The sequence below is a fragment of the Gopherus flavomarginatus genome, chromosome 5 (assembly GCF_025201925.1).
Source record: "Gopherus flavomarginatus isolate rGopFla2 chromosome 5, rGopFla2.mat.asm, whole genome shotgun sequence".
In the NCBI taxonomy this organism is placed as follows: Eukaryota; Metazoa; Chordata; order Testudines; family Testudinidae; genus Gopherus; species Gopherus flavomarginatus.
This window is the reverse complement of record NC_066621.1, coordinates 639141-666183: the sequence shown is the minus strand read 5'-3', so window position 1 is coordinate 666183 and position 27043 is coordinate 639141. Positions and strand designations below refer to the sequence as shown.

The 27043-nt window shown below is 65.5% G+C and overlaps 3 protein-coding genes and 1 long non-coding RNA gene across 17 annotated transcripts in view; 2 read left to right on the top strand and 2 right to left on the bottom strand.

Annotated features, from left to right (window-relative positions):
• SGF29 (SAGA complex associated factor 29) overlaps positions 1–17310 on the bottom strand; it is a 29618-nt gene extending 12308 nt beyond the window's left edge. Inside the window, exons 1-3 of the mRNA XM_050952400.1 lie at positions 17166–17310; positions 15430–15509; positions 15073–15148 (exon numbers count right to left, since the gene is read on the bottom strand). Of these exons, the coding sequence (XP_050808357.1) occupies positions 15073–15148; positions 15430–15504 (151 nt within the window). The 5' untranslated portion in view covers positions 15505–15509; positions 17166–17310. The remainder of the gene's footprint in view (positions 1–15072; positions 15149–15429; positions 15510–17165) is intronic.
• The window catches only part of LOC127050841 (interleukin-27 subunit alpha-like), a 39837-nt gene continuing 24202 nt past the window's right edge, over positions 11409–27043 (top strand). The window contains exon 1 of the mRNA XM_050952425.1: positions 11409–11431. The gene's annotated coding sequence lies outside the window, so the exon portion shown is untranslated. The remainder of the gene's footprint in view (positions 11432–27043) is intronic.
• On the top strand, positions 19879–26208 carry NUPR1 (nuclear protein 1, transcriptional regulator). The gene is made up of 3 exons (XM_050952444.1): positions 19879–20104; positions 25378–25521; positions 25900–26208. The coding sequence occupies exons 1-2, from the start codon at positions 20002–20004 to the stop codon at positions 25512–25514; spliced, it is 240 nt and encodes a 79-aa protein (XP_050808401.1). The 5' UTR covers positions 19879–20001; the 3' UTR covers positions 25515–25521; positions 25900–26208.
• On the bottom strand, positions 20339–24380 carry LOC127050868 (uncharacterized). 14 transcript variants are annotated; one of them, XR_007774326.1, is made up of 6 exons: positions 24331–24380; positions 23144–23242; positions 21745–21804; positions 21070–21110; positions 20594–20634; positions 20339–20396 (listed from the first exon to the last, which is right to left on the bottom strand). It is a non-coding gene; the product is annotated as an uncharacterized LOC127050868 (long non-coding RNA). The 14 variants fall into 14 exon arrangements; XR_007774320.1 differs by lacking the exon at positions 20594–20634 and adding an exon at positions 21982–22041 and having other exon boundaries at positions 20350–20396; positions 21051–21110; positions 21764–21804; XR_007774323.1 differs by lacking the exon at positions 20594–20634.

The window sequence follows — 27043 nt, the reverse complement described above, 5'->3', positions numbered from 1 at the left end:
GTAGAACGGTTACTGGGAACACACTGCCTGCTAAGAAGCCTTACACCACTAATGCTGGTCAGCTGTTACCTGTGACTACACACAGAATGCTTGGCACAGCACAGACACACGACAAACCTGTCCTGCTGTATACACAGGGAAACTGAGGTACGCCCCGTCATGAGTGTCATGACTGAGCAGGGGGCTAAGTCCCCCGCCTATAGAACAAAGCACAGGGAAGCAGGGGGTAATTCCTTTGCCTGCCTGCAGCCAGCAAGGAGATTTGTAAAAGGAAGGGGTATTTTAAGCAATAATCTGCCACCCTCTAAAGGGGGTAGAAACATTTTCGTTATGTCTTTCAGAGCTTCAGGAAAAGCTGGTGCCAGCTGAAAAGCAGCCCAGAATCCCACAGATCTACTGTTGTGATGAAGATTGTGTTGCGTGCATGTCTGTCTGTCTTGTGGCTAGCGCTGTGTATTGTGTTAAAAAAGGGGGATACTGCGTTAGGCAGAAAAGGATTAACGAGCACTTTAACGGTATAGAAAGAAATGTTGCAGAGGGGCAGAGGCCAAGGAGCACGTCTGTTAACAGGGAAACATCCATGGCTGGTGAAGGATGGTCGGCCAGAAGGAGGGGCTGCTGGACTGGGGGGGAGAGAGCAGCCAGAGCCCATGGAGATGGGGACAGACCCAGCTCGATGGTGCTGAGACCTGCCTGGGCTGGGTTCAGATGTTCAGTAAACCTCCTGTGTTACGCTGGCTGAGTCACTGCAGGCTAGAGATCGGCGGCATCGCTCCTCTGGGGGTGGGGGCCCCGAGTGAGTGGACTCCCTGCGGGTGCCCACCACGAGAGACAAGCATGCTGAAGGCTCAGTGAGGTGCGCTCCAAGGAGGCAGCAGGGACAGAGGGTCTAGCCCCGAAGAGAGAGAGCAGCCTTCATGGAGGGATGTCACACTGAAGGAGGTTACTCCCAGGGGCCGTATGGAGCTGAGAATGCCCGGGGCCTGGGAGTCCATGACAGCTGCATAACTAATTTTGCAAGATTTAAATCAGCTAAGGTGGTGGGGTCTGATTGGTGTGACACAGATACCTCGGGGGGAGCGCCCTGTCCCCCCGATTCATTCGATAGAACTGTGATATTGCATGTAAAGCATGACATGCGAGGTACGGTTCTCTCAACCTGGGAGTCGGTACACCAAAGCAGGTCGGGACTCTGATTTAATGGGGTCCCCGGGGCTGGCGTTAGATTTGCTGGAGTCCGGGCCAAAGCCCAAGACCGAGGGCTTCAGCCCCGGGTGGCAGGGCTCAGGTTACAGGCCCCCCAGTGCCGGGTGGCTGGGCTCACGCTTTGGTCCCCCTTCCTGAGGTCACGTAATAATTTCTGTTGCCAGGAGGGCGTTGCGGTGCAATGAAGTTTGAAAGCCCCTGTTATCGAAATAGGTGCATCATTAGTGCAGGTGAAGTTAGGAGAGCGTGTGAAACACGCTGTGAGTTGGGGAATCGCCAGGTATCAGCTCCCCAGAGGCAACAGCGAGGAAAGTAACAATGCCCGGGTGGGTGTCGAACAACCATCACCAGCCATTGTCCAGCAAGGGAGCCAGGCTGCAATGATTCCCCTGCACGAGGCCCCACCGCGGGAATTGCTCCGCCTGGCCTGGGGACTCAGCAATGCCCCAGACAGGCCTGGACTCGTGTGTCCCAAGCACATGGACTGAGGGTGTAAAAGACACAGGGGCCCCACGCTGGGTCTTTCTCCTGCCCCCACCTACGCTGCAAGCAACAAGGGCACTCAGAAGACTCCAGCAAGGGGGACAGGCCCAGGCTCCAAGGGCCAAAGCTGTATATTATGAACTGCAATATGCCGTGGGGTAAGAAACGCAGGATCTAAACACTGCCTAGTGTCTTACAGGCTTGAGATTCAGACTGTGCTTATTTTGTTTCCTCCAGTAACTAACTCTGACTTTTTGCCTCTCTCTTATAATCACTTAAAATCAATCTTTTGTAGCCAGTACATTTTCTTACCGTTTATCTTTACCAGTTAGTTTGTAGGAAGTTTCTCGTCAATCTGCTCAGGTCACAAAGGCTGGCATACGTCCACTTTCCATCGATGAAGTGGGGAACCAGTTAATAAATCTCCACTGCCCGGCTTGAGCAGTGCAAGACGTATGTTCCTGAGGCCATGGCTACACTGGCACTTTACAGCGCTGCAACTTTCGTGCTCAGGGATGTGAAAAAACACCCCCCTGAGCGCCGCAAGATACAGCGCTGTAAAGCCTCGGTGTAATCAGTGCCACAGCGCTGGGAGCGCGGCTCTCAGCGCTGCAGGCTACACCCATCAGGGATGTGGTTTACGTGCAGCGCTGGGAGAGCTCTCTCCCAGCGCTGCCGCTCTGACTACACTCACACTTCAAAGCGCTGCCGCGGCAGCGCTTTAAAATGTCAAGTGTAGCTATACCCTGAGGTATGAGGCTGGGAGCTGGGGGCATTTGGCGGGTGCCCTTCTCTGTGTGATTCGGAAGTGGCTCTGGGAGCACCCATGCTGGGTGTGGGGCTCCACATGTGGCTGGGCAGAGTGACAACAGCACCGGGAGGGGTTGCTGCTGGTCACTAGCAGGGCATTGCGAGAGACAGCGCAGGCTGGGGAGAGCTCAGGGGGCCCAGCGGCCCCAGGATGGGGAGAGCTCAGGGGGCCCAGCGGCCCCCCGGCCCCAGGCTGGGGAGAGCTCAGGGGGCCCAGCGGCCCCCCAGCCCCAGGCTGGAGAGAGCTCAGGGGGCCCAGCGGCCCCCCGGCCCCAGGCTGGGGAGAGCTCAGGGGGCCCAGCAGCCCCAGGCTGGGGAGAGCTCAGGGGGCCCAGCGGCCCCCCGGCCCCAGGCTGGCGAGAGCTCAGGGGGCCCAGCGGCCCCCCGGCCCCAGGCTGGCGAGAGCTCAGGGGGCCCAGCGGCCCCCCGGCCCCAGGCTGGGGAGAGCTCAAGGGGCCCAGCGGCCCCCCCCCAAGGCTGGGGAGAGCTCAAGGGGCCCAGCGGCCCCAGGCTGGGGAGAGCTCAGGGGGCCCAGCGGCTCCCCGGCCCCAGGCTGGGAAGAGCTCAGGGGGCCCCGCGGCCCCCCGGCCCCAGGCTGGGGAGAGCTCAGGGGGCCCCGCGGCCCCAGGCTGGGGAGAGCTCAGGGGGCCCCGCGGCCCCAGGCTGGGGAGAGCTCAGGGGGCCCAGCGGCCCCCCGGCCCCAGGCTGGGGAGAGCTCAGGGGGCCCAGTGGCCCCAGGTTGGGGAGAGCTCAGGGTGCCCAGCGACCCCAGGTTGGGGAGAGCTCAGGGTGCCCAGCGACCCCAGGCTGGGGAGAGCTCAGGGGGCCCAGCGGCCCCCCGGCCCCAGGCTGGGGAGAGCTCAGGGGGCCCCGCGGCCCCAGGCTGGGCAGAGCTCAGGGGGCCCCGCGGCCCCAGGCTGGGCAGAGCTCAGGGGGCCCCGCGGCCCCAGGCTGGGGAGAGCTCAGGGGGCCCAGCAGCCCCAGGCTGGGGAGAGCTCAGGGGGCCCAGCGGCCCCCCGGCCCCAGGCTGGCGAGAGCTCAGGGGGCCCAGCGGCCCCCCGGCCCCAGGCTGGCGAGAGCTCAGGGGGCCCAGCGGCCCCCCGGCCCCAGGCTGGGGAGAGCTCAGGGGGCCCAGCGGCCCCAGGCTGGGGAGAGCTCAGGGGGCCCAGCGGCCCCAGGCTGGGGAGAGCTCAGGGGGCCCAGCGGCTCCCCGGCCCCAGGCTGGGAAGAGCTCAGGGGGCCCCGCGGCCCCCCGGCCCCAGGCTGGGGAGAGCTCAGGGGGCCCCGCGGCCCCAGGCTGGGGAGAGCTCAGGGGGCCCCGCGGCCCCAGGCTGGGGAGAGCTCAGGGGGCCCAGCGGCCCCCCGGCCCCAGGCTGGGGAGAGCTCAGGGGGCCCAGTGGCCCCAGGTTGGGGAGAGCTCAGGGTGCCCAGCGACCCCAGGTTGGGGAGAGCTCAGGGTGCCCAGCGACCCCAGGCTGGGGAGAGCTCAGGGGGCCCAGCGGCCCCCCGGCCCCAGGCTGGGGAGAGCTCAGGGGGCCCCGCGGCCCCAGGCTGGGCAGAGCTCAGGGGGCCCCGCGGCCCCAGGCTGGGGAGAGCTCAGGGGGCCCAGTGGCTCCCCGGCCCCAGGCTGGGGAGAGCTCAGGGAGCCCAGCGGCCCCCCGGCCCCAGGCTGGGGAGAGCTCAGGGAGCCCAGCGGCCCCCCGGCCCCAGGCTGGGGAGAGCTCAGGGGGCCCCCCGGCCCCAGGCTGGGGAGAGCTCAGGGGGCCCAGCGGCTCCCTGGCCCCAGGCTGGGGAGAGCTCAGGGGGTCCCGCGGCCCCAGGCTGGGGAGAGCTCAGGGGGCCCAGTGGCCTCCCGGCCCCAGGCTGGGGAGAGCTCAGGGGGCCCCCCGGCCCCAGGCTGGGGAGAGCTCAGGGGGCCCAGCGGCTCCCCGGCCCCAGGCTGGGGAGAGCTCAGGGAGCCCAGCGGCACCCCGGCCCCAGGCTGGGGAGAGCTCAGGGGGCCCCCCGGCCCCAGGCTGGGGAGAGCTCAGGGGGCCCAGCGGCTCCCTGGCCCCAGGCTGGGGAGAGCTCAGGGGGTCCCGCGGCCCCAGGCTGGGGAGAGCTCAGGGGGCCCAGTGGCCTCCCGGCCCCAGGCTGGGGAGAGCTCAGGGGGCCCCCCGGACCCAGGCTGGGGAGAGCTCAGGGGGCCCAGCGGCTCCCCGGCCCCAGGCTGGGGAGAGCTCAGGGTGCCCAGCGGCCCCAGGCTGGGGAGAGCTCAGATGGTCCCGCGACCCCAGGCTGGGGAGAGCTCAGGGGGCCCAGTGGCCTCCCGGCCCCAGGCTGGGGAGAGCTCAGGGGGCCCCCCGGCCCCAGGCTGGGGAGAGCTCAGGGGGCCCAGCGGCTCCCCGGCCCCAGGCTGGGGAGAGCTCAGGGGGGCCAGCGGCCCCAGGCTGGGGAGAGCTCAGGGGGCCCCTCGGCCCCAGGCTGGGGAGAGCTCAGGGGGGCCCCCGGACCCAGGCTGGGGAGAGCTCAGGGGGGCCCAGCGGCCCCCCGGCCCCAGGCTGAACCCCAGGCATCCCGTCACAACTGGATTAGGAACTGGTTCGTATGGGGCTGGGCTGGGGGAAATACGCTGCTTTGCAGCACTTCGGTTCCCGACTGGGTCCGGCCCAGCTAAGCAGGACCCAAGTTTCACGGTATACACTGGGGCAAAGGGGAGTTCTCTGGAACCAAGTCCAGGCCCCATCCCCAATGCTCAGAGCTGCTGGACCTCAGCACCCGGCCAATGATGCCGGGCAGGAAACGAGTCCCTGGGTGATCTGCTCCTGACTGGCCACCAAGAAAAGTTTGTCCGCATTACTGGGAGCGGTGTGCACTGTGTGCGCCGCGTATACATTCTGGTTTGGTAACAGCTCTTAAACAGAGGTTAAAGATATTACTGTGTAAGGCTCTTTAACAAACCTGCACAAGGGGGGGGGGACAGCTTTCGCCCTGGGAACGGGGAAAGGGGGGGCGCCTTTTACCTGGGGCCCCGAGAACGGGGTGAGGGGGGGTGCCTTTCGCCTGGAGAATAAGGGGGGGGTGCATTTTGCCCCGGGAATGGGGTAAGGGTGGGGCACCTTTCACCTGGAGCCCCGAAAATGGGGTAAGGGGGGGCGCCTTTCGCCCGGAGAATGGGGTAAGGGGGGGCGCCTAAATTAACCGGTTTCTGCATTGAGCTCATGGAAGGGAAGGGTGGGTGCCCTGGAGTGTGTGGGTAACAGTGCCAAAGGGGTGACACAAAGATGCATTCAGGAGGAGATGGACCGCACGCTGGAGGTGGGGGTGACTGAATCAAAAAGCCCCGGGCATCTCCACTTGTGAAGGTACCTAACAGGCCTAAATGCACGAGGTTGTGTGTGGATTTTGGAAGGGTGACCACTGTCACCCAACCTGACCTGTACCCCACACCCTCGATAAAGGACCTGCTGGATCTAACGGGGGGTGCAAGATTCAGAAGCACTCTGGATTTGATCCAGTGTATTGGCAAATTCCTTTAGCACTGCTGCCCAGTGTGATGCAGTAGGGACTGTCTGTGTGGGGAGTGGGAGAGCAGGGAAGGACTTTAGGGGATGGATGATGCCAGGGCCTGTAACCTGAGCTAGGTAAGGGAGGGGAAAGGTCAACACCTTTGCCCGGGAAGGGGACAAAGGAAGGGAGTGGCAGGAGGGAAGCAGTTTGAGTTTGGGCTTGGGGCTGTGGGGGCGGAATTCAGGGGATCCTAGCTAGGATCCAAGCACCCTGAAAGCCCAGAAGGACTCGGTGGAGGGGTCCTGACTGTGCCTGCAAGCTCTGCTGTAACCTGTGTTCCTGTTGTCCAATAAACCTTGTTTTACTGGCTGGCCGAGAGTCACTGTGGGTCCCAGGAAGAGGGGTGCAGGGCCGGACTCCCCCACACTCTGTGACAACTGGTGGCAGCGCTGGGAGATACTGTACCCCGTGGACGGCGCGTCCTGCAGTAAGTGACTGGGGAGCAGTAAAACGAAGGGGTGGTTAACCCCTGGGAGTGTGTGCCCAGTGAGAAGGACTTTGCTGTAACAGGGTCCCCCGGGGGATTGCAGCGAGTGGTCCCAGGGGCGGAGGAGTCTGCAGCTTGACCCTGGCAGAGAGGTGGTGACCTCACGAAGGGCTGGTGCACTAGGGGTCCCCCTGGAAACCGTGGGGAGCGGCGAGCACCCCGGCCTGTGAGTGGCCAGCAGGAAGATGTATGCCAAGCGGCGCAAGTGTGACCTGGTGGAGCTGTGTAAGCAGAGGGGGCTGCACCCGGGGAAACGCACCAAGGACCAGCTGATTGCCCGGCTGGAGCAGGGAGACTGCATGAATGAACGGAGCCCTGTCTCTGAGGGAAGCAGCCGGGCAGATGCAGCGCAGGCACCAGTGTCTGTTCCCGCTGGGAGTGGTCAGCCGGCGGACGAGGGCTTCCCGAGACCCCCCCTTCCTAGGCCTAGGGGAAGGGCGGGGAGGAGCCCAGTGTATACCGAGGGCACCGTGACCCCCCCGGCCAGCAGGGGAGCCTCACGGCGAAGCTCACCCCCCAGCAGGGGATCCTCCCGGCGACGCTCGGCATCCGTGGAGCGGAGGCAGCTGGAATATGAAAGGGAGCTGAGATGGGAAGAGCTCGAGTTAAAGAGGCGAGAGCTGGAGGAGAAGGCAAAACAGCGTGAACATGAGGAGAACCAGCGCCAGCGTGAGTGGGAGGAGAAGGAGAACCAGCGTAAACATGAGCTGGACCTGGCCCGGCTGAGGAGAAGTGAGGCCCCGGCTGCGGTGAGTGAGGGGGGACCCAAGCCTACAAAGAGCTTTGATAAGCACTTGCTGCCCCGGCGTAAGGAGGGGGAGGACATAGATACCTTCCTGACGGCCTTTGAGAATGCCTGCGAGCTGCACAGGGTTGACCCTGCAGACAGGATCGCAGTTCTCACCCCCTTACTGGACTCCACAGCCGTGGAGGTGTACAGCCGACTGAAAGGGGCGGAGGCAGGGGACTACGAACTGTTCAAACAGGCCCTGCTCCGCGAGTTTGGGCTGACTCCTGAGATGTACCGGAAAAAGTTCCGGAGCCAGCGTAAAACCCGTGAGGTCACATACCTACAACTGGTCAACCGGGCGCAGGGGTATGCTCGCAAGTGGACAGCTGGGGCCCAAACTAAAGAGGATCTGCTTGACCTATTCATACTGGAGCACCTGTACGAGCAGTGCCCGTCCGACCTGAGGCTGTGGTTGATGGACCAGAAGCCGGAGAACCCGCAGCACGCAGGCCAGCTGGCCGACCAATTTGTGGACAGTCGGGCAGGGGATGGCAGGGAGGAGTCTCGAAGGAGCAGGCCTGCCTCAACGCAGAGAGAGAGTCATCATGGGACCTCCCAAAGGGGGCCTATGGAGAACCCCCCCAAAAGGGGAACATCCAGCGGCAGGTCCCTCCGACCCACTCAAGGGGACCCACGAGATATGGGCTGCTATCGCTGTGGCCAACGAGGTCACATACGGGCCCAGTGCCCCAAGCTCAGGGACAGACCAAGCAGACCCAACCCGCAGAGGGTGGACTGGGTAAAAACCCAATCGGAGGAGGGGCTACATTCCCAGGAAAGGGGGGTTGGCAACATACCACCTGTGGATGCTCCCGGTTCCGGGTTTTTGGTTTACCGGGTGGGCGCGGGGCTGCCCCTCCGGAAGGAGTGCATTGTTTCCCTGGAAGTGGATGGGAGGAAGGTCACTGGGTACTGGGACACGGGCGCAGAGGTGACGCTGGCCCGGCCCGAGGTGGTGGCCTCAGATCGGATGGTGCCCGACACCTACCTGACCCTGATGGGCGTGGGCGGGACCCCATTCAAGGTACCCGTGGCAAGGGTACACCTGAAATGGGGGGCCAAGGAGGGCCCCAAGGATGTGGGGGTACACCGATATTTGCCCACTGACGTGTTAATGGGAGGGGACCTTGAGGACTGGCCTAGTAACACCCAGAGTGCCCTGGTCGTGACTCGTAGTCAGAGTCGGCAAGTGGCACTGCTCCCCGACAACGGGGAAGGTACTCGACCTGAGGTGCAGGACCCTAACTCAGGGAGCGGGGAATGCCCAGGGGCACGGTGCAGAGAGGCTGCGGCCTCAGACCCAGCCAGCAAGAGAGAGCCGGTCCCCATCCCTGTCCCAGCTGCTGAGTTCCAGGCCGGGCTGACCTTAGTGCGGTACAGACCATGAGGAGAGGTTGCAAGGAGAGGTTCCTGTGGGAGAAGGGGTTCCTGTACCGAGAATGGGCTCCCCCAGGGGAAGTAGAGTCATGGGGGATCAGGAGGCAGCTGGTGGTTCCCCAGAAGTTTCACCACAAGCTGCTGTACCTGGCCCATGACATCCCTCTCGCAGGGCACCAGGGAATCCGGCGCACCAGGCAGAGGCTGCTACAGAACTTTTACTGGCCTGGGGTCTTTACCCATGTCCGACAGTACTGCCAATCCTGTGACCCCTGCCAGAGGGTGGGGAAGGCCCGGGACAAGGGGAAAGCGGCTTTGAGGCCTTTACCCATCATAGAAGAACCTTTCCAGAAGGTGGCCATGGACATAGTGGGACCCCTCAGTAAGACGACCCGGTCAGGGAAGAAATACATCCTGGTGGTGGTGGATTTTGCCACTCGCTACCCCGAGGCGGTGGCCTTGTCCTCTATCGAAGCAGACACAGTGGCAGATGCGCTGCTGACAATTTTCAGCCGGGTGGGGTTCCCCAAGGAGGTCTTAACGGACCAGGGGTCCAACTTCATGTCGGCCCTGCTCCAGTCCTTATGGCAGAAATGTGGGGTCCAGCACAACTGGGCCTCAGCGTATCACCCCCAGTCCAACGGGCTGGTAGAAAGGTTCAACAGGACGCTGAAGATGATGCTAAAAACATTTATGAACCAGCATCCGCAAGATTGGGACAAGTACTTACCTCACCTGCTGTTTGCCTACAGGGAGGTACCCCAGGAATCTACCGGGTTTTCACCTTTCGAACTGTTGTATGGAAGGCGGGTGAGGGGGCCCCTAGACCTGATGAGGGACGAATGGGAGGGGAAGGCCGCTCCCGAGGGAGAGTCAGTGGTGGAGTATGTCCTGACCTTCCGGGAAAGACTGGCCGAGCTCATGGGCCTGCCCAGGGAGAATCTGGCCCGAGCACAGAGGAGGCAGAAGGTCTGGTATGACCGCACGGCACGGGCCCGTGCCTTCGCCACCGGGGATCAGGTGATGGTTCTCATCCCCGTGAGGAGAAACAAACTCCAGGCCGCCTGGGAAGGGCCCTTCAAGGTTATCAAGCAACTGAATGAGGTAAACTATGTGGTGGAGCTGTCAAACCGGGCACATCACCGTCGGGTGTACCATGTGAACATGATGAAACCATACTATGACAGGGGGAATGTGGTGTTGGCCGTGTGTGGACATTGGGAGGGGCAGAGAGATGACCCCTTAGTAGATCTATTCCCTGGGACAAAAGCTGGTTCCCCCCTGGAGGCAATTCCCCTCTCTGATCAGCTGACCCCGGGCCAGCATGCTGAGATCAGGGGGGTGCTACATCTGTACCGACAGCTGTTTTCCAACCAGCCTGAATGCACTAATTTGACTGTCCACCGGGTGGAGACCGGGTCACCCCCCCCTATAAGATGCTCCCCTTTTCGGGTCACTGGTAAAACTGCCCAGGATCTTGAAAGAGAGGTCAGGGACATGCTGGCTTTGGGGGTGATCCAGCCGTCTTCCAGCCCTTGGACCTCGCCAGTAGTGCTGGTTCCCAAGAAGGATGGGTCAATCCGGTTCTGTGTGGACTATCGAAAGCTCAATGCCATCACCGTATCTGATGCCTACCCTATGCCCAGGCCTGATGAGCTCCTAGACAAGCTGGGAGGTGCTCGGTACCTCACCACTATGGATCTTACCAAAGGCTACTGGCAAGTGCCGCTGGACGCAGATGCCAGGCTGAAATCGGCCATTATCACCCCTCTGGGGCTCTACGAGTTTCTGACCCTGCCCTTCGGCCTCAAGGGAGCGCCGGCCACCTTCCAGCGCCTGGTGGATCAGCTACTGAGGGGGATGGAGAGTTTTGCCGTGGCGTATATTGACGACATCTGCGTCTTCAGCCAGACCTGGGAGGACCACGTGTCCCAGGTTAAACAAGTCCTGGACCGACTCCGAAAGGCTGGGTTAACAGTAAAGGCTGAGAAGTGCAAGGTGGGGATGGCTGAAGTATCTTACCTGGGCCATCGGGTGGGGAGCGGCTGCCTGAAGCCGGAACCAGCCAAGGTGGAGGTGATCAGAGACTGGCCTGCTCCCCAAACCAAAAAGCAGGTCCAGGCCTTTATTGGGATGGCGGGGTACTATCGAAGGTTCGTGCCCCACTTTAGTGCCATAACCGGCCCCATCACTGAACTATGCAAAAAGGGGAAGCCAGACAAGGTGATCTGGACTGAGCAGTGCCAGGAGGCTTTCCGGGCGCTGAAGGAGGCTCTGGTTAGTGGCCCAGTTCTAGCAAACCCAAATTTTGACAAACCCTTTATGGTGTTCACTGATGCCTCAGATACGGGACTGGGGGCAGTGTTAATGCAGGAGGATGAAAAGGGGGAGAGACACCCCATCGTGTACCTGAGTAAGAAGCTGCTACCCCGGGAACAAAGCTACGCGGCCATCGAGAAGGAATGCCTGGTCATGGTGTGGGCCCTTAAGAAGCTAGAGCCATATCTCTTTGGGCGACACTTCACCGTGTACACCGACCACTCTTCCCTGACCTGGCTGCACCAGATGAAAGGAGCCAACGCCAAGCTCCTGAGGTGGAGCCTGCTCCTCCAGGACTATGACATGGACGTGGTCCATGTGAAGGGAAGTGCCAACCTGACAGCGGATGCGTTGTCCCGGAGAGGGGACCCTGAACTTCCCCAGGTCACTGGGCAGAGTGACCCCGCTCAGTTCAGTCTCGAAGGGGGGAGAGATGTGATGCAGTAGGGACTGTCTGTGTGGGGAGTGGGAGAGCAGGGGAGGACTTTAGGGGATGGACGATGCCAGGGCCTGTAACCTGAGCTAGGTAAGGGAGGGGAAAGGTCAAACACCTTTGCCCGGGAAGGGGAAAAAGGAAGGGAGTGGCAGGAGGGAAGCAGTTTGAGTTTGGGCTTGGGGCTGTGTGGGTGGAATTCAGGGTATCCTAGCTAGGATCCAAGCACCCTGAAAGCCCAGAAGGACTCGGTGGAGGGGTCCTGACTGTGCCTGCAAGCTCTGCTGTAACCTGTGTTCCTGTTGTCCAATAAACCTTCTGTTTTACTGGCTGGCTGAGAGTCACTGTGGGTCCCAGGAAGAGGGGTGCAGGGCCGGACTCCCCCACACTCCGTGACACCCAGGCAAAATCAGCTTTCAGAGCAGAGTCTGGCCTGTAGGAGTTTAGGGTTATGCCTTCTGGGTTAATTAATATGGGAGCCACCTTCAAGAGGATTGTCAAAAACAAATCATGTGAAACCAAGCTGACAGCTTTCTGTGACAGGGTGACAAGCCTAGTGGATGGGGGGAAGCGGTAGATGTGGTACATCTTGACTTTAGTGAAGCTTTGGATACTGTCTTGCATGATCTTCTCATAAACAAACTAGGGAAATACAACCTAAATGGAGCTACAATAAGGTGGGTGCAAAACTAGTTGGAAAACAGTTCCCAGAGAGTCATTATCAGTGGTTCACAGTCATGCTGGGAGGGCAGAATGAGTGGGGTCCCGCAGGGATCAGTTCTGGGTCTGGTTCTGTTCAGTATCTTCATCAATGATTTAGATAATGGCACAGAGAGTACACTTATAAAGTTTGCAGATGATACCAAGCTGGGAGGGATTGCAAGTGCTTTAGAGGATAGGATGAAAATTCAAAGTGGTCTGGCCAAACTGGCGAAATGGCCTGAAGTAAACAGGATGAAACTCAATCAGGACAAATGCAAAGTGCTGCCCTTAGGAAGGAACAGTCAGTTGCGCGCACACAATGGGCAATGATCCCCTAGGAAGGAGAACTGCGGAAAGGGATCTGGGGGTCAGAGTGGATCACAAGCTAAATATGAATCACCAGTGTGATGCTGCCACAACAAAAGCGAACATCATTCTGGGCTGTATCAGCAGGAGTGCTGTGAGCAGGACACAAGAAGTAATTCTTCCGCTCTGCTCCGGCCTCAGCTGGAGGGTTGTGTCCAGTTCTGGGTGCCACATTGCAGGAAGGATGTGGACAAACTGGAGAGAGTCCAGGGAAGAGCAACACAAATGCTGAAAGGGCTAGAAAACGTGAGGTGTGAGGGGAGATTGACAGCACTGGGTTTGTGCAGTGAAGAAGAGGAGACCCAGGGGGACATGAGAACAGTTTTCATGTATGTCCAAGCTTGTTACAAGGAGGGAGAAAAACTGTTCTTGTTAGACTCTGAGGATAGGGCAAGAATCAATGGGCTTAAATTGACGCAAGGGAGGTTTAGGTTGAACATTAGGAAAAACTTCCTATTGTTTAGGGTGGTTAAACACTGGAATAAATTGCCCAGGGAGGTTGTCATTGTCATCATTGTCTAACCTGCTGTTAAAAATCTCCAAACACCTGTCAGGAATGGCCTAGATAATTAGCCCTGCCCTCAGTACAGGGGACTGGACTAGACGACCTCTTAAGGTCCCTTCCAGTTTTATGATTCTAAGACCCTTTGAAGGTAGAAGCCATTTGGAGCTGGCCTGCGCCACAAACTAAGACTCAGGTCCAATCCTTTACTGGTCTGGCCAGCTATTACCAGAGGTTTGCAAGGAGGGTTAGCGACAGTGTCATTCCCCCCGCCCCCCGCCCATAACAGCGCACTCACTGCCAATAGGGTTGCACCAAACCAAAGGGACCAACCAGGCAGTTACACTGGTGCTGAGCTCTGCAAGCAGTCGGATGTGGAAACAGGCCACACCAAGAGGAAATGAACTGTAGCAGCAGATAGGGGTGGGGGAGCCTGGGGCATATTCAGGAGGGTCGGTGACGATGTGGGGTGTGATGGGGGCACAGCAGGTGCCAGCTCAGCCATGGTCCGGGGTCAGTCTGGTTCTGGGGGTAGTGATGTCAGGTGTTCGGCCTAGGGTAGCCCCAATGGCCATGCAGAGCCTGCTTCTCATAGGAACCTCTGTCGCCTTTGGGAACTTGTGACTGGAACTCGTATGTGTGTTGTAGATAAATCCCTGTACTTTGTATCAGATCCCTATGTAGAGAAACTTCTCGAGAACTTTGTGTTAAGCCTGGGATAATGTTAGAGCCCCTAAGGACAGTTACAGTAGAAGAAAAATGTCTTTTTGCTCAGAGTAGATAAGACCCCCCCCCACTCCCTTCATCAATTGCACTGTTGAATGAAGGAGGTGTGACTGAGCACGGTGGGAAGGCAACAGCTGCAACCCTTGGAGAGGGGCTGGGAGCCAGCCCCAAGGACAGTAAGACCTGTCAAGTGGGCTCCGTAAAGAGGAGCAGAGACACTGATGCCCTCGGGGATTAGAAGCCAGCACCTGCTTTTGGAAACACCCTCTGCTCAGCATTGGGACAATCCCCAGAAGGAAGCAGCACAAAGGCCCAACGGCCACAGACAGAGATTTTGAATCTGGCACAGATTTGCATGAGAGAGAAGCTGCTATAAAGGTGAGGTGTCTTGCAGAGGACCCCGGGTCTCGTCTTGTCAACATGGAGCATCGATCCGTATCCGCAGAAGCCCGGCTCCCCCCCTCCCCCAGCTAACTCACCTGGCCAGTGCAATTAGGGGGAACAACTAACTGGTGGTAACAAGACGACAAAGTGTGCTTGTGTGTGCATAAGTGTAATATGTGTATATATGTACCATATGCATATGATAATGTTCATTAATAGATGTATTGCTAATAAATGCGGCGTTTTGCCTTAGTCCCCCTGAGAAGATCCTGTGCAGCACTTGAAGTGTGGCCCAGCACTACTTGTGGAATAACTCCCTGCTCAATAACCTGGAGCTGGCTTGTTGTAGGACTGGCAACAATGTTGTCTCTGGGGTGAGATCTAAGGTGCAGCTGACCTGGGGTGAGTGACTGGTCCTTTGGGACAGGAAGGAAGCTGAAAGTTGCTGTGATTCGGGGACAGACTGGAGCACCCCAGGGGGCTGTCTGTGGCTCCATGGCGCAGCTGTGTCAGTGCCGGAGGAGCTTATATTCAATACTTGCTTGGTGAAATGTAAGTTCAGAACTCCCATCCAATTTGAGGTTTGGGCCCTGGTTCCGAACAGTCTGCCCTGAGGTTGGTACCCACGCTCAAGTCACTGCAGGACAGCCTGATACACAGGAGTCCTGGCTCCGAGTGCCCCCCATCCCCTGCTCTGACTCATTAGACCCCACTCCCATCCCAGAGCCTGGGAAAGAACCCAGGAGTCCTGGCTCCGAGTGCCCCCCATCCCCTGCTCTGACTCATTAGACCCCACTCCCATCCCAGAGCCTGGGAAAGAACCCAGGAGTCCTGGCTCCGAGTGCCCCCCATCCCCTGCTCTGACTCATTAGACCCCACTCCCATCCCAGACCCTGGGAAAGAACCCAGGAGTCCTGGCTCCCAGCCCCCACACTCACTCTTGTTCTCTGTCTGCATCCGCTCATGTGTTTTCTGGATGTTGACTAGGTTGTGCTCGCTCCGCGATCGCTCCTCCTGGGGGCAGAGAGAGAAGGGGATAAGGGGTGGTGGCCTATGGCTCCCTGTCACAGAGAAGGGGCAGGTGGTCCAAGGCCCACCTCCAACCAAAGGAGATGGTTCCCCTAACCCGACTCCCTTGTCCCAGAGTCCTCTGGTGCTGGCAGGGCTCCCCAGTCAATCCCAGAGAACAAGAAGGCACCCCACTTCTGGAAGCCCAGAGGATGATGGACGGCCCCTCAGCCCTGAGTTCCCACCAGCCCAGGGCATGCTGAGAAGACGCCCCCGGTCCACGTTACCTGCGTCTGTTTGATGAGCTGGTGCAGCTCCCCCAGGAGCTCCGCAATGCGCGAGTCAGCGGACACCAGAGCCATGGTGGCTACAGGAGAAGGAAGACAATTAGCCACTGGAGTAGCCCCCCAGCACCACCCACTATAGAAACTACCCCAAATCCCAGCCCCTTCCATGCAGACTCATGATCCCCAAGGAGAGCAGGGAAGGGGGGAAACTGATGGAAGCTACAAGAATGCTCTGGACAAGAGAAGAGAGAGAAAAACACTCCCAGCAGGCCCTGGGGCTGAGGGGCGAGTAGGGGGGCAGACACTCCCAGCAGGCTCTGGGGTTGGGGGGGGAGTAGGGGGGCAGACACTCCCAGCAGCCCCGGGATGGGGGGAGTGGGGAGGCAGACACTCCCAGCAGGCCTGGGGCTGTGGGGCAGCCACTCCCAGCAGGCCCTGGGGCTGGTGGCGAGTGGGGGGTGGGGCAGACACTCCCAGCAGGCCCTGGGGCGAGGGGGTGAAGTGGGGGGGGCAGACACTCCCAGCAGGCCCTGGGGCGGGGAGCATGTGGGGGGGGGCAGACACTCCCAGCAGGCCCAGGGGTGGGGGGACGTGCGGGGGGGCAGACACTCCCAGCAGCCCTGGGGTGGGGGCACGTGGGGGGGGCAGACACTCCCAGCAGGCCCTGGGGTGGGGGCACGTGGGGGGGGCAGACACTCCCAGCAGGCCCTGGGGCAGGGGGCACGTGGGGGGGGCAGACACTCCCAGCAGGCCCTGGGGCGGGGGGCACGTGGGGGGGGCAGACACTCCCAGCAGGCCCTGGGGCGGGGGGGGGGACGTGCGGGGGGGCAGACACTCCCAGCAGGCCCTGGGGTGGGGGGGATTGGGGGGGGCAGACACTCCCAGCAGCCCTGGGGTGGGGGCACGTGGGGGGGGCAGACACTCCCAGCAGGCCCTGGGGTGGGGGCACGTGGGGGGGCAGACACTCCCAGCAGGCCCTGGGGTGGGGGCACGTGGGGGGGGCAGACACTCCCAGCAGCCCTGGGGCGGGGTGGATTGGGGGGGAGGCAGACACTCCCGGCGGGCCCTGGGGCGGGGGGCACGTGGGGGGGGCAGACACTCCCGGCAGGCCCTGGGGCGGGGGGCACGTGGGGGGGGCAGACACTCCCAGCAGCCCTGGGGCGGGGGCACGTGGGGGGGCAGACACTCCCGGCGGGCCCTGGGGCGGGGGGGGCAGACACTCCCGGCAGCCCTGGGGCGGGGGGGACGTGGGGGGGGCAGACACTCCCGGCAGGCCCTGGGGCGGGGGCACGTGGGGGGGGCAGACACTCCCGGCGGGCCCTGGGGCGGGGGGCACGTGGGGGGGGCAGACACTCCCGGCAGCCCTGGGGCGGGGGGCACGTGGGGGGGGCAGACACTCCCGGCAGGCCCTGGGTTAGGATGCAGGGGGGTCAGGGGGTCAGGGGTCACTGCATGAGCTGTACCGCATCCCACACGCATGCGCAGCTGCAAGTGAGGGAGAACTCCCGCCTTTTTGCTTACCAAAGGCGCATGCGCAGCTGAACGAACTAGAGGCGCCTTCTCTAACGCGCAGGGGGCAAGCCCGTGACGCATGCGCACATTCAACCTGGCGCCTAAACGCCATCTAGGCGCATGCACCTTTTCTCTGCCGCGGCGCACTTTGCTTCCGGCGCATGCGCACTCTGCGATTTAAGATGCCGCCCTGCGGCCCCGCGGAAGCCGCGTCCTTCGCCTACCAGATCCCCGAGGCGAACCGCTCCCGCGGCCGGGGTACCGCACCCGCCGCAGGCTGCACCGCACCGAGGCTGGACGAGGAGCGTGGGAGGTGCTGGCTCCAGCGCGGAGGCTCTGGGGCGGTGCAAGGCGAAAGGAACGCACTGCGCATGCTCGCAGTAGTGCGAAGCCTTATGGGACGTGTAGTTTCCGGGTGTGCGAGGCTCTGACGCATGCGCCTTTGTCTTCTCGTTCGGGGCGAGATGGGAACAAGGGCGCATTGCTTCTTGGCTGTGTAGTTCAGAGCACCGCGTCCGCGCATGCGCACGGCTCAGTGAGGCACCTGCTGTGCTGTGGGAGTCCTTCGTACGGGGGTGGTGACAGGAGCACGTGACCCCCGGCCCCCACCCTCGGGGCAGACCGACTGGCCGCGTCGTGCTCGGGGAGGGGGAGTCCGTTCTGGGGGGCGACTGGCTGTAGGGGGGGGAACAAGGAGGGGCTGGCAATGGGGGGTGGAGGCGGCTGGCAGTGGGGAGGCAGAACGGGGGGGCTGGCAGTGGGGAGGCAGAACGGGGGGGCTGGCAGTGGGGGGTGGAGGCGGCTGGCAGTGGGGAGGCAGAACGGGGGGGGCTGGCAATGGGGGTGGAGGCGGCTGGCAGTGGGGAGGCAGAACGGGGGGGCTGGCAGTGGGGGGTGGAGGCGGCTGGCAGTGGGGAGGCAGAACGGGGGGGGCTGGCAATGGGGGTGGAGGCGGCTGGCAGTGGGGAGGCAGAACGGGGGGGCTGGCAGTGGGGGGTGGAGGCGGCTGGCAGTGGGGAGGCAGAAGGGGGGGGCTGGCAGTGGGGGGTGGAGGCGGCTGGCAGTGGGGAGGCAGAAGGGGGGGGCTGGCAGTGGGGGGTGGAGGCGGCTGGCAGTGGGGAGGCAGAAGGGGGGGCTAGCAATGGGGGTGGAGGCGGCTGGCGATGGGGAGGCAGAAGGGGGGGGCTGGCAGTGGGGGGTGGAGGCGGCTGGCAGTGGGGAGGCAGAAGGGGGGGGCTGGCAGTGGGGGGTGGAGGCGGCTGGCAGTGGGGAGGCAGAAGGGGGGGGCTGGCAGTGGGGGGTGGAGGCGGCTGGCAGTGGGGAGGCAGAAGGGGGGGGCTGGCAGTGGGGGGTGGAGGCGGCTGGCAGTGGGGAGGCAGAACGGGGGGGGCTGGCAGTGGGGAGGCAGAACGGGAGGGGCTGGCAGTGGGGGGTGGAGGCGGCTGGCGATGGGGAGGCAGAACGGGGGGGGCTGGCAGTGGGGAGGCAGAACGGGAGGGGCTGGCAGTGGGGGGTGGAGGCGGCTGGCGATGGGGAGGCAGAACGGGGGGGGCTGGCAATGGGGGGTGGAGGCGGCTGGCGATGGGGAGGCAGAACGGGGGGGGCTGGCAATGGGGGTGGCGGCGGCTGGCAGTGGGGAGGCAGAAGGGGGGGCTAGCAATGGGGGGTGGAGGCGGCTGGCAGTGGGGAGGCAGAACGGGGGGGGCTGGCAGTGGGGGGTGGAGGCGGCTGGCAGTGGGGAGGCAGAAGGGAGGGGCTGGCAGTGGGGAGGCAGAAGGGGGGGCTGGCAATGGGGGTGGAGGCGGCTGGCGATGGGGAGGCAGAACGGGGGGGGCTAGCAATGGGGGTGGAGGCGGCTGGCGATGGGGAGGCAGAACGGGGGGGGCTGGCAATGGGGGTGGAGGCGGCTGGCAGTGGGGAGGCAGAAGGGGGGGCTAGCAATGGGGGTGGCGGCGGCTGGCAGTGGGGAGGCAGAACGGGGGGGGCTGGCAATGGGGGTGGAGGCGGCTGGCGATGGGGAGGCAGAAGGGGGGGCTGGCAATGGGGGTGGAGGCGGCTGGCAGTGGGGAGGCAGAAGGGGGGGCTAGCAATGGGGGTGGCGGCGGCTGGCTCCGTGGCGGAGAACAGGGAGCGGCTGACAATGCGGGCTGGGGGTGGCTGGCTGTGGAGGGCACAATGGGGGGTGGCTGGCAATGGGGGGAACGCGGCGGCGCTGGGGGAACAAGGACCCTGAGGCAGCAGCCCCCCCCGCGCCCGGCTGTGTGTCTTGGAGCCCGGCCAGCGCCCTGCACCAGGCGCTAGTGGAAAATCCCCAGCACGAGGTCGGGTTGCGGGGGGGCAGACCTCGGCCCCCACAGAGTCCCCTAATCACAGCACCCAGGCTGCGGGTCGGGAGGGGGGGCTCTGAGGGGGCTGTGGGTCGGGAGGGGGCACTGGGGGGCTCGGGGGGATGCGGGTGGGGAGGGGCAATGGGGGAGCACTGATGGGAGGCACTGAGGGGCTGTGGGTCGGGGGGCACTGGGGGGCGCAGGGGGATGCGGGTGGGGAGGGGCAATGGGGGAGCACTGATGGGAGGCACTGAGGGTGAGGAGGGGGCAATGGGGGACTCGAGGGGCTGTGGGTCGGGGGGGCAATGGGGGAGCACTGATGGGAGGCACTGAGGGGCTGTGGGTCGGGGGGCACTGGGGGGCTCGGGGGGATGCGGGTGGGGTGGGGCAATGGGGGAGCACTGATGGGAGGCACTGAGGGGCTGTGGGTCGGGGGGCACTGGGGGGCGCAGGGGGATGCGGGTGGGGAGGGGCAATGGGGGAGCACTGATGGGAGGCACTGAGGGGCTGTGGGTCGGGGGGCACTGGGGGGCGCGGGGGGATGCGGGTCGGGAGGGGCAATGGGGGAGCTCTGATGGCTGCGAGTCAGGTGGGGGGGCCAGTGGAGGATGACGTCAGGGTTGTTTTGCTGGCAGGCCCGTCACGTGCTCGGTCCCCTCCCGGGGGGGGGGGCGGTGGCAATAAAAGGGGGGCCCGCGGAGCGGGACGGACGGACGGACATCCCCGCGCAGCCATGGCCGGGGCCCTGCTCGAGCCCCACAAGCTGGTGCCCACCCCCTTCGAGGGGCAGCACTTCGACCCCTACGACTACTACAGCCTGACTGAGCGCTACAGCGGTGAGTGCCCCCCCGGGACCCCCACTCGCGCCGCCTGCCTCCCTGCATCCCCCGGGACCCCCTGTGCTCCCCACTCCGTCCCGCACCCCCCCGGGACCCCCTGTGCTTCCCCACTGCTCCCCGGGACCCCCACTCCCGCCCTGCATCCCCCCGGGACCCCCTGTGCTTCCCCACTGCCCCCCTGGAACCCCCCTGTGCTCCCACTGCCCCCCGGGACCCCCTGTGCTCCCACTGCCCCCCGGGACCCCCACTCCCGCCCTGCATCCCCCCGGGACCCCCTGTGCTTCCCCAACTCCCGTCCCGCATCCCGCCGGGACCCCCTGTGCTCCCACTGCCCCCCGGGACCCCCTGTGCTTCCCCACTCCGTCCCGCTTCCCTTCCGGGACCCCCTATGCTCCCACTGCCCCCCTGGAACCCGCGTGTGCTCCCCACTCCGTCCCGCACCCCGCCGGGACCCCCTGTGCTCCCACTGCCCCCCGGGACCCCCACTGCCGCCCTGCATCCCCCCGGGACCCCCTGTGCTTCCCCAACTCCCGTCCCGCTTCCCTTCCGGGACCCCCTGTGCTCCCACTGCCCCCCGGGACCCCCTGTGCCTCTCGGGGACCCCCCTGTGCACCCACTGGCCTCCTGGAACCCCCCTGTGCTCCCCACTGCCCCTCTGGGACCCCCCCTCCCACCCCGCATCCCCCCGGGACCCCCTGTGCTCCCCACTGCCCCTCTGGGACCCCCCTCCCACCCCGCATCCCCCCGGGACCCCCTGTGCTCCCACTGCCCCCCGGGACCCCCACTCCCGCCGCCTGCCCTCCTGCATCCCCCGGGACCCCCTGTGCTCCCCACTCCGTCCCGCACCCCGCCGGGACCCCCGTGTGCTCCCACTGCCCCCCTGGAACCCGCGTGTGCTCCCCACTCCGTCCCGCACCCCACCGGGACCCCCGTGTGCTCCCACTGCCCCCCGGGACCCCCACTCCCGCCCTGCATCCCCCCGGGACCCCCTGTGCTTCCCCAACTCCCGTCCCGCATCCCCCCGGGACCCCCTGTGCTCCCACTGCCCCCCGGGACCCCCTGTGCTTCCCCACTCCGTCCCGCTTCCCTTCCGGGACCCCCTATGCTCCCACTGCCCCCCTGGAACCCGCGTGTGCTCCCCACTCCGTCCCGCACCCCGCCGGGACCCCCTGTGCTCCCATTGCCCCCCGGGACCTCCACTCGCGCCGCCTGCCTCCCTGCATGCCCCGGGACCCCCTGTGCTTCCCACTCCGTCCCGCACCCCGCCGGGACCCCCTGTGCTCCCATTGCCCCCCGGGACCCCCACTCCCGCCTCCTGCATCCCCTGGGACCCCCTGTGCTTCCCCAACTCCTGTCCCGCATCCCGCCGGGACCCTCTGTGCTGCCTCTCTCCCGCCCCACTGCCGCCCGGGACCCCCGTGTGCTCCCACTGGCCCCCTGGAACCCCCGTGTGCTCCCACTGCCCCCTGGGACCCCCACTCCCGCCGCCTGCCCTCCTGCATCCCCCGGGACCCCCTGTGCTCCCCACTCCGTCCCGCACCCCGCCGGGACCCCCGTGTGCTCCCACTGCCCCCCTGGAACCCGCGTGTGCTCCCCACTCCGTCCCGCACCCCGCTGGGACCCCCGTGTGCTCCCACTGCCCCCCGGGACCCCCACTCCCGCCCTGCATCCCCCCGGGACCCCCTGTGCTTCCCCAACTCCCGTCCCGCATCCCGCCGGGACCCCCTGTGCTCCCACTGCCCCCCGGGACCCCCTGTGCTTCCCCACTCCGTCCCGCTTCCCTTCCGGGACCCCTATGCTCCCACTGCCCCCCTGGAACCCGCGTGTGCTCCCCACTCCGTCCCGCACCCCGCCGGGACCCCCTGTGCTCCCACTGCCCCCCGGGACCCCCACTGCCGCCCTGCATCCCCCCGGGACCCCCTGTGCTTCCCCAACTCCCGTCCCGCATCCCGCTGGGACCCCCTGTGCTCCCACTGCCCCCCGGGACTCCCACTCCCGCCGCCTGCCCTCCTGCATCCCCCGGGACCCCCGTGCTTCCCCACTCCGTCCCGCTTCCCTTCCGGGACCCCCTGTGCTCCCACTGCCCCCCGGGACCCCCTGTGCCTCTCGGGGACCCCCCTGTGCACCCACTGGCCCCCTGGAACCCCCCTGTGCTCCCCACTGCCCCTCTGGGACCCCCCCTCCCACCCCGCATCCCCCCGGGACCCCCTGTGCTTCCCCACTGCCCCTCTGGGACCCCCCTCCCGTCCCGCATCCCCCGGGGACCCCCTGTGCTTCCCCACTGCCCCCCTGGAACCCCCCTGTGCTCCCCACTGCCCCTCTGGGACCGCCCCGCATCCCCCGGGGACCCCCTGTGTTTCCCCCCTCCCGCCCCGCTTACCCCCCGGGACCCCCTGTGCTTCCCCACTCCCGTCCCGCATCCCGCCGGGACTCCCTGTGCTGCCCCACTGCTGCCCGGGACCCCCTGTGCTTCCCCACTGCCCCTCTGGGACCCCCCTCCCGTCCCGCATCCCCCGGGGACCCCCTGTGCTCCCCACTGCCCCTCTGGGACCGCCCCGCATCCCCCGGGGACCCCCTGTGTTTCCCCCCTCCCGCCCCGCTTACCCTCCGGGACCCCCTGTGCTCCCCCTGCATCCCCCGGGACCCCCTGTGCTTCCCCACTCCCGTCCCGCATCCCGCCGGGACTCCCTGTGCTCCCACTGCCCCCCGGGACCCCCTGTGCTTCCCCACTCCCGCCCTACTACCTCTCGGGACCCCCCTGTGCTCCTACTGCCCCCTGGGATCCCCGCTCCCGTCCTGCATCCCCCCGGGACCCTCTGTGCTCCCCACTGCCCCACTAGGACCCCCACTCCCTCTCTGCATCCTGCCGGGATACCCTGTGCTTCCCCCCCTCCTGCCCCGCATCCCCCGGGACCCTCTGTGCTTCCCCTCTGCTGCCCCACTGTCACCCCGCATCCCCCCGGGACCTGCCCTGGGACCCCCTGTGCTTTCCCCCCTCCCTCCCTACTGCCTCCCGGGACCGCCCTGTGCTCCCACTGCCCCCCGGGACCCCCACTCCCGCCCTGCATCCCCCCGGGACCCCCTGTGCTTCCCCAACTCCCGTCCCGCATCCCGCCGGGACCCCCTGTGCTCCCACTGCCCCCCGGGACCCCCTGTGCTTCCCCACTCCGTCCCGCTTCCCTTCCGGGACCCCCTATGCTCCCACTGCCCCCCTGGAACCCGCGTGTGCTCCCCACTCCGTCCCGCACCCCGCCGGGACCCCCTGTGCTCCCATTGCCCCCCGGGACCTCCACTCGCGCCGCCTGCCTCCCTGCATGCCCCGGGACCCCCTGTGCTTCCCACTCCGTCCCGCACCCCGCCGGGACCCCCTGTGCTCCCATTGCCCCCCGGGACCCCCACTCCCGCCTCCTGCATCCCCCGGGACCCCCTGTGCTTCCCCAACTCCTGTCCCGCATCCCGCCGGGACCCTCTGTGCTGCCTCTCTCCCGCCCCACTGCCGCCCGGGACCCCCCTGTGCTCCCACTGGCCCCCTGGAACCCCCGTGTGCTCCCACTGCCCCCTGGGACCCCCACTCCCGCCGCCTGCCCTCCTGCATCCCCCGGGACCCCCTGTGCTCCCCACTCCGTCCCGCACCCCGCCGGGACCCCCGTGTGCTCCCACTGCCCCCCTGGAACCCGCGTGTGCTCCCCACTCCGTCCCGCACCCCGCCGGGACCCCCGTGTGCTCCCACTGCCCCCCGGGACCCCCACTCCCGCCCTGCATCCCCCCGGGACCCCCTGTGCTTCCCCAACTCCCGTCCCGCATCCCGCCGGGACCCCCTGTGCTCCCACTGCCCCCCGGGACCCCCTGTGCTTCCCCACTCCGTCCCGCTTCCCTTCCGGGACCCCTATGCTCCCACTGCCCCCCTGGAACCCGCGTGTGCTCCCCACTCCGTCCCGCACCCCGCCGGGACCCCCTGTGCTCCCACTGCCCCCCGGGACCCCCACTGCCGCCCTGCATCCCCCCGGGACCCCCTGTGCTTCCCCAACTCCCGTCCCGCATCCCGCTGGGACCCCCTGTGCTCCCACTGCCCCCCGGGACTCCCACTCCCGCCGCCTGCCCTCCTGCATCCCCCGGGACCCCCGTGCTTCCCCACTCCGTCCCGCTTCCCTTCCGGGACCCCCTGTGCTCCCACTGCCCCCCGGGACCCCCTGTGCCTCTCGGGGACCCCCCTGTGCACCCACTGGCCCCCTGGAACCCCCCTGTGCTCCCCACTGCCCCTCTGGGACCCCCCCTCCCCACCCCGCATCCCCCCGGGACCCCCTGTGCTTCCCCACTGCCCCTCTGGGACCCCCCTCCCGTCCCGCATCCCCCGGGGACCCCCTGTGCTTCCCCACTGCCCCCCTGGAACCCCCCTGTGCTCCCCACTGCCCCTCTGGGACCGCCCCGCATCCCCCGGGGACCCCCTGTGTTTCCCCCCTCCCGCCCCGCTTACCCCCCGGGACCCCCTGTGCTTCCCCACTCCCGTCCCGCATCCCGCCGGGACTCCCTGTGCTGCCCCACTGCTGCCCGGGACCCCCTGTGCTTCCCCCCTCCCGCCCTACTACCTCTCGGGACCCCCCTGTGCTCCTACTGCCCCCTGGGATCCCCGCTCCCGTCCTGCATCCCCCCGGGACCCTCTGTGCTCTCCACTGCCCCACTAGGACCCCCACTCCCTCTCTGCATCCTGCCGGGATACCCTGTGCTTCCCCCCCTCCTGCCCCGCATCCCCCGGGACCCTCTGTGCTTCCCCTCTGCTGCCCCACTGTCACCCCGCATCCCCCCGGGACCTGCCCTGGGACCCCCTGTGCTTTCCCCCCCTCCCTCCCTACTGCCTCCTGGGACCGCCCTGTGCTCCCACTGCCCCCCTGGGACCCCCACTCCCATCCCGCATCCCCCCAGGACCCTCTGTGCTTCCCTTCTCCCGCCCCACTGTCACCCCGCATCCCCCTGGGACCCGCTCCCCTGCCCTGGGACCCCCTGTGCTCCCCCCTGCCCCAGTGCCCCCCCGGGACCCCCACTTAGTCCTCCAGGACCTTCTGTGCTTCCCTGCGCCGCACTGCCCCCCTGGAGCCCCCACTCCCGCCTCGCAACCCCCCCTGTGCCCCCACAACAGCCCCGTCCCTTGCCTCTTGTCCTGCAGCCCCCCCCGCCTAGGCTGGGGGCTCCCCGCTGTACTTCAGAGCCTTTCTCCAAGGGGGCTGGAAAGGGGGGGCCGAGGCAGGGGCTGCTCTCACCCCGTCTCCCCCCAGTGCCGGGCGGGTGCAGCCGGAAGGGCCGCTCCAAGCGGGAGGCCGTGGGGAACACGAACCGGCCCAGCCCCGCCGGCCACGAGCGCAAGATCGCCCTGAAACTGCAGCGCTCGGAGCGGCGGCGCGGCCAGGAGTGAGACCCCGGTGAGAGCCGCGCCGGGCTGAGCCGGGGGGCCGCGGCCAAGGGAGGGGGCGGCTGAGCCAAGCAGGAGTCAAGGGGGAGTTTTGGGGGGGCCTAGCCAGGGGGCTAGCCAAGGGAGGGGCTGGGTGGGGGCCAAGGGGGGCTGAGCTGGGCGGGGGAAGGGAGGGCCTAGACGGGGGGGGGTGGCCAAGGGGGGGCTAGCAGGGGGGCTGAGCCGGGCAGGGCAAGGGGGGTTGAGCAGAGGGACCAAGGGGGGACTGAGCAGGGTGGCCAAGATGGCTCCCACTCCTGTGGGCATCTGTGTGGCTGGGGAAATTGCCCAGGGGGGGCATGGAGCCGGTTCCCTTGGAGCCCCCCCTCACATCCGCTCTCCCCCCCAGCTCTGAGCCTCGCCAAGTGAACCTGGTTCCGGACTCATCGGCAATGCCACCCGACACAGAGAGGAGCTGGAGGACACCCCGATGCCTGGGGTGGGGCACACGCGGCCATGCTGGGGCTCCTGCCCAGGCCTCATACCCACCCCCCTGGGAGAGGGGTGGCAAGGGGACCCCCAGTGCCCTGGCTGGCGGGGGGGGGTGATTTCGCTCATTGCCAGGGGGGAAGAGGGAATTGTGGGGTGAGGATGAAGGGGGGTATCAAGGGGGCAGGTCTGTTTCCCCCACCCCCCTTAATAAAGAAACTTGACTTTTTGCATGGCTGATGGGGGTTTGCCTGGTGGGAGAGGAAACCGGCCCCTCAAGTGTGGGGCAGACAGGGCTGGGGGGGGCAGTGGAGCCCCAAGTGGGGGGAGATTTATCCTAGGGGACAATTCAATGCAGGTGCAGGGGGCCCTGGCTGGGGGAGGCCCAGCTGGGGGGTGAGCAATGAGGGAGTGTTGGCATGGATGACATCACTTCCTGCCACAAGGGTGGCCATCTTTGAACTCATGCCAAGGGGTGCAGACATCACTTCCTGCTGCCAAGCTTGGCCACTACCCTTTAGCGCTGCCCGCTGCCCCCTCCCCCCAGCTGACCTGAGGGTGACCCTGGGGCTCCAGCCCCACTGAACCAACTCAGGGGAGGGCTTAGCCACTCCCAGCATCCTTTGCAGTGGGGGGGAGGTCATAGCCTTGGCAAGGTAGTGAGAGCAGTGTCCTGCTGAGCCCTGCCCCCCCCATAGCTGTCAGTCACGTGCTGAAATGTGGTGGGCGCTGGCCATACCAACCAATCAGAGGCGCTCAGGTGTATGGTGTCACCCAATCAAAGACAAGGGAGGGCCCCGGGTGCATCAGGGGCCAGCACAGCTGTGGGTGGCCCCCTCCAATCATAAACAGCCCCTCTGTGGAGCTAGCAGAATCGGCCAATGAGAGACAAGGGGGGCACAGGCCTTGGACATGCCACCCAATGAGGGCACAGCGCACCTAGTCCCATCTGTGCATTGTGCCAGCCAATCCGGGACCTTGAGGTGTTGGCCCAGCCAATCAAAGAGTGCCCCCCAGCACTGGGGGGTAGCTGGCAGTGAGGGCCCCACGGGGCAGGGGTCCTT